Raw genomic sequence first — 5,557 nt, forward strand, 5'->3', positions numbered from 1 at the left:
AGTGGCACATGCCTACCATAATGTGGGGTGAGTGCCCCCCCGGGGTTTTATCTTTTGGTATATGTTGCTCCCTGGTTCCCTGCAGAATTTTTTTTTCAAAATAGTGCCACGGTAGTGCCGTGCTGCCGGGGCGGCCATGCACTACGGGCCTGCAGGAAGCTTTCTTTATGTAGAATGGAGATATGCGTAGTTGATAGACATCGAGCATACACATATTGAACATAGTTTGTGCTTGATAGTTGGTGCTGTTTTGGTGGGAAGCCATTCGCATATCACGCGAAACACGTGAAAGATTAAAGCATAACGACAGGTCTAATTAATGAATGTTTTTATTTGTTAAAAGATTAATATTCTATTCATTATTTTGCTTAAATAAAAACAATAAGTTGTGTGTGTGTGTGTGTGTGTGTGTGTGTGTGCGTTCGCGCGGGCGCACGCTTGTGTGTTTGTTATGGTGTTTATGTGAGTACGCATGTATTTGCGTGCGTGCGTGCGTACATCCGTGTGAGTGCGTGTGCGGGTGCTTCACGAATCTAAAATGCCAACGACTGTATGCACTTGCCTCTAACTATAACATGTGTGATATTGTTACAGGCCTTGGGTTCGGCCTCGCCTACACGCCCAGCGTCGCCATGGTTGGACTCTACTTCGCCAGATGGCGCTCGATCGCCTTGTCTGTGGTGCAGGCCGGGGTCGGCACTGGTTGTCTCCTCTACGCGCCGCTCTCACAGATCATCATGGAGAAGCTCGGCTGGCAGGGAGCCATGCTGGCCACCTCCGGACTGTGTCTCCAGATGTGCATCACCGGCGCTCTAATGAGACCGCCCGACTTCTACGAAGTTGCCGCAGGCGGCAGAGCAAGAGGAAACGGAGGAGTAGCAACAGCAGAAGGAGGAGGAGGGGGAGAAGAAGACGAAGAAGACGAAGGAAGGGGAGGTGGTGAAGCAAAGAAAACGCTCTCGCAGCTGTGCAACTTGGACGTTGCTGTGCTGAAGGACGTACGTTTCCTCGTGCTCTGGTGTAACAACTTGCTGTGGAACGCCGGATTCATCATCGTCTTCGTCATCATCGTCGACTACCTATGCACGAACCAGAACTTCCCGAAGATGGAGGCGGTCGTAATGTTGTCTATCATAGCCATCACGAACACCATCGGGCGTCCCATAGCTGGACTACTGGGCACGCACAAGCTGTGCAATCGCATGTACTTGTACAACGTCTCTACGTGCCTATACGGCATCGTCATCTGTTTGTACGTCATTGACGGACTCAGCTTCGAGTGGTACGCCGCCTTTTCGACGCTGTTCGGACTATTTCTGGGCATGCAGTGCGGAATACTGCCCATAATAACTGCGGACATGTTCGGCGTCGAGACACTTGTATCCACCTTTGGATATCTGATGATCTCAAACGGAGTCGGCAACATGATAGGTCCTCCGATAGCGGGTAAGAGTTCTATAGTGGGTGGTGTTTATTTTAACAGCACGGTCTACTTAAAATGCTATGTACATAAATTATTCTTATCATCATCATCATCATCACCATCATCATCATCATCAGCAGCAGCAGCATAATTATCATCATCGTCGTCGTCGTTATCATCGTCATCATCATCATCATCATCATCATCATCATTATCATCATCATCATGCGAGCACGACTGATTGAAGTGTCTGCAATCATTAGAAATCAAGGCGAATTATTTTGTTCTTTAGTGAGAGACATTTTATATCGTGTAGCCGGAGCAGCGGTGATTGCGTTTGAATTCAGGATGGTTCAACTTTATATAAGAAATTAATGCCGAGGCCCAAAACAGAGCGTTCTTCATTTTTATTTTCTCCTTCACGCGAACTTCGCGAAATTGACAGCATTAAAAACTTACAGCGTACAGACTGTAATTATAACTATCATAGCTAAAAAAAAAACTCGCAATAACATTGTGTAGCTTCTTCACTATGGAAAAGGCGACGAGTTGATAAGTTTTTCAACGGTCTATTAACCTTTCTATCAGATGTTCAAAGGTTTTACGTTATCGACCGTGAGTCGGCAAACGTTTTAACATAATATCAGGAGTGTATCAATTGGAGTGTATCAGGAGTGTATCAGGAGTGTATCAGGATTGTAATCAGGAGTATATCAGTCATATCAGGAGTGTATTGATACACTCCTGATAATATATGACCCGCAGTGTGCGCGCTGGGCAACGTGGATATACGCATTTTTGCACGTGTTGATTCGCGCCAGTGTGGCGCCGATAGCAAAAACGCTATTATCAGAGTGGCTGAGTGGCAAAAAAATTGATCAACTCGCTGACCAAAAGTTGAGACGATAGAAATGTTCTACTCTCTCAACTAGTTGCTATCAACATGTTGAGCGCTCAAAGTTTACGTTTTACACTGCCGACTTTCGGTCGATTAGTTGAAAAGTTTATCAGCTCGTCAACTTTTTAACAGAAAGTTGATAGTGTAAACCCAGCTTTACGCGTGTTGCTTCATGTTGTTGTTGCATTTTTGTTTTTATTGTTCTTCTTTTTGTTATTGCCGTTGTTGTTACGTATATTGTATATACGGCATTACATTGAATTTATCTGTTATCATATGTTATTATAAGGAATGACATAACAGAGATATCTAATAGAGATCTCTATTACGTAAGTCCTAATTAGATATAGTTACGGCTTTATCATGATTACGAATTACTAGCGCTATGAACTTTTCATAAATGAATTTTATAGCGCATTTTTGCATAACAATTAACACGCGGGTACGGAAAACAACCCCCATATTCCGGAACTCTTGCACGGTAGAACGTTTTCTATGCTGTTTGAAGAATAGAAACGCATCTATAAAGGAATATAAGAAGTTCGGCATAGTAATTACATACAAAGATAAACATTGGCATGACAGTTTAATAGCTTACTTGCACATAAAACATGAAACTATTCTACACTAACACCAATACCTATTTGGTTCACCTAAGCATATGCGGTAGTTTCCGTTCACTTGCTTATCGTTGCGTTACTAGCTTATTGTTTTTAGACCAATGGTGGTTCACCAAAAACGAGTCGAATGAACCTACTCGATGTGAGTACATTTTATTCTATTTTTTATGTCAGTAAGTATAATGTTTTTTAGGCTGGATGGTGGAGAAAACAGGTTCGTTCCAAGCAGCGTTCTATCTAGCCTCGTCGCTGACGGTGGCAAGTAGCATCATGATGTTTCTCGTCCCGCACCTCTCCGATACACAGAAGCCGACAGGAATGCCGCCACGCGCTGCCTACGAGAAATGTAAACATTGACTAAACGATTACGTTCGATTAGATACGACCGATAAACAGGGTCAAGATCGAGTAACATCAAGAGCTATATAATACATGTATTATTATTAGCTCCTGGTTATATATGTCGAGGAAATGGGCATTGGCGCGTGAATAAGCGATTGCTGATAAGTTTCCCGATAACAGAATACAAGTAGTATTTATTCAGTTAATGTACACATGACTATCCATAGATTAGAAAAATGTTGCCTGGCTAGTTGACTGCATTTTGTTATTCATTTAACGCCTAAAATTGTTAAGTATTAACGCCTAATTTCACATTTAATTATCTAACGCTGTTCATGCTGCAGGTAAACTTGCAAGTGTATGAAAAGAAGAGCGGCAATTCCGGTTCGATGGACACCTCAGCAACAAGAAATAACAATCGTATCGAACCTGTCCTGATCATCGCAGAGACACTGTTAGCGCGGCGCAACAGCTACGGAAAAACAAACATAATACTCTATGGACATTGTCGTCATCATCATCATCATCATCATCATCATCATCACCATCATCATCATCATCATCATCACCATCATCATCATCATCATCATCATCACCATCATCATCATCATCATCATCACCATCGTCATTATCATAATCATCATCATCGTCATCATCATCATCATCATCATCAACATTATCATCATCATCACCACCACCATCATCATCATCATCATCGTCGTCGTCGTCGTCGTCATCATCACGTCGCATGGGCCGCTCTCTATACGATCAGACTGTGATATAGTTCTGACGTTCACGTAGTCTTGTTGCCACACAATCATTGCAGTTGTGAAAAGTAATGTGATAGATCGAAATTCCATTATATTACCACGATATCGTGCAATTTCTCGCTTTTTTGACATTGCGTCTCATTCAAGATTATAATTTACTCCAATAATAGGGTAAAACAAGCAGGGTTATAACATCAGGAGTGTATAATATAGACCCTATATATACTTTATAGCAGGCGCTAATAATGACAAATTTATCATTATTAGCTCCTGTTTATAGATAGTATGGATAGTATAGAATCTATAGATAGTGTAGATAGTATAGAGTCTATATTATACACTCCTGATAACATTGGGGTTGGTATATGATAAAGCAGGATTTTAAATTGCTACGTAATTGTACCGCGACAATGGCTGCCTTATAGCGAACTATACATGAGGTCATTTCTGATGTGCATAAAATCGTTAAAGCCGCACTATGCGCATCGATCTACACGCTAATTTCTCCAGTACTAGACTAGCAAATACTTCGTGTCATGCAGAATCATACTACCTTATGACAAAATAAACTCTAGTTCCTCCCATTTCACTGCGCGTTGTCTTATAAAAGGCATTTGAAAATACCTCCAATGTTGTTCAAATTCTCCGATGTTGTTGACAGTTTCGCGTTGCTCTCCCAAGCAACCGTGCAGCGGTGCTGCGGTACAGCGGTACGGGTGTAGCAAAGATAAAAACATGTGACGTCACCTAACCGCTTCGAGGCTAAATTGTTTGGCAAACAAGTCGGCGTTGGCGCCAGATTACCAGATTTCGCACCTATTTCTTGTGGGTTTTAAGCAAACGCGCAGTGAAATGGGAAGAACTAGAGTTTATTTTGCCATAATGTAGTGTGATTATGCATGACACGAAGTATTTGCTAGTCTAGTACTGGAGAAATTAGCGTTTGGATGCGCATAGTGCGGCTTTAAACAATTTTATGGTTTGCGAATAGCTGGTGCAAGAGAAATTTATGGATAAGGGTTACAAAGAGGTTGTAGTTATTTTATTAGACATTAGGTAACGCGAATTTTTATGCGTGTGCCTACATGCATATAAACAAGAGCTAATAATACCTAGGTATTATTAGCTCTATCAATTAAAAAGGCACTATACATGCATAATAATGATTGAGGCATTAAGGTGCTGAATCATGGTCTGAACGATAACGTGGCTATCAAACACAACGTTACCAGCCACAGTGAAGTAAAGACAGAGATCACATTAATGATCACATACACATATCACCAGGAGTTAATAAAAAACAATTATCACCTATATCATTCGGTAAAAAAGTACGCAGTCTAAACAAGTGGCACGTGCACACGCACACACACACACACACACACACACACACACACGCACATGCACATGCATGCGCACACACACACACACACACACACACACACACACATACATTACATACACACACACACGCAAGCACACACGCACGCACGCACGCACACAC

The 5,557-nt window shown here is 41.9% G+C and overlaps 1 protein-coding gene across 1 annotated transcript in view; it reads left to right on the plus strand.

Annotated features, from left to right (window-relative positions):
• Nucleotides 1–3,850, plus strand: part of LOC106806213 (monocarboxylate transporter 12-B-like) — a 14,884-nt gene extending 11,034 nt beyond the window's left edge. Inside the window, exons 4-7 of the mRNA XM_014808087.1 lie at nucleotides 595–894; nucleotides 940–1,446; nucleotides 3,135–3,287; nucleotides 3,628–3,850. Of these exons, the coding sequence (XP_014663573.1) occupies nucleotides 595–894; nucleotides 940–1,446; nucleotides 3,135–3,287; nucleotides 3,628–3,647 (980 nt within the window). The 3' untranslated portion in view covers nucleotides 3,648–3,850. The remainder of the gene's footprint in view (nucleotides 1–594; nucleotides 895–939; nucleotides 1,447–3,134; nucleotides 3,288–3,627) is intronic.
• The last annotated feature ends 1,707 nt before the right edge of the window (nucleotides 3,851–5,557 follow it).

This window comes from Priapulus caudatus, unplaced genomic scaffold (genome assembly GCF_000485595.1).
Source record: "Priapulus caudatus unplaced genomic scaffold, Priapulus_caudatus-5.0.1 Scaffold148, whole genome shotgun sequence".
Lineage (NCBI taxonomy): Eukaryota > Metazoa > Priapulida > Priapulimorpha > Priapulimorphida > Priapulidae > Priapulus > Priapulus caudatus.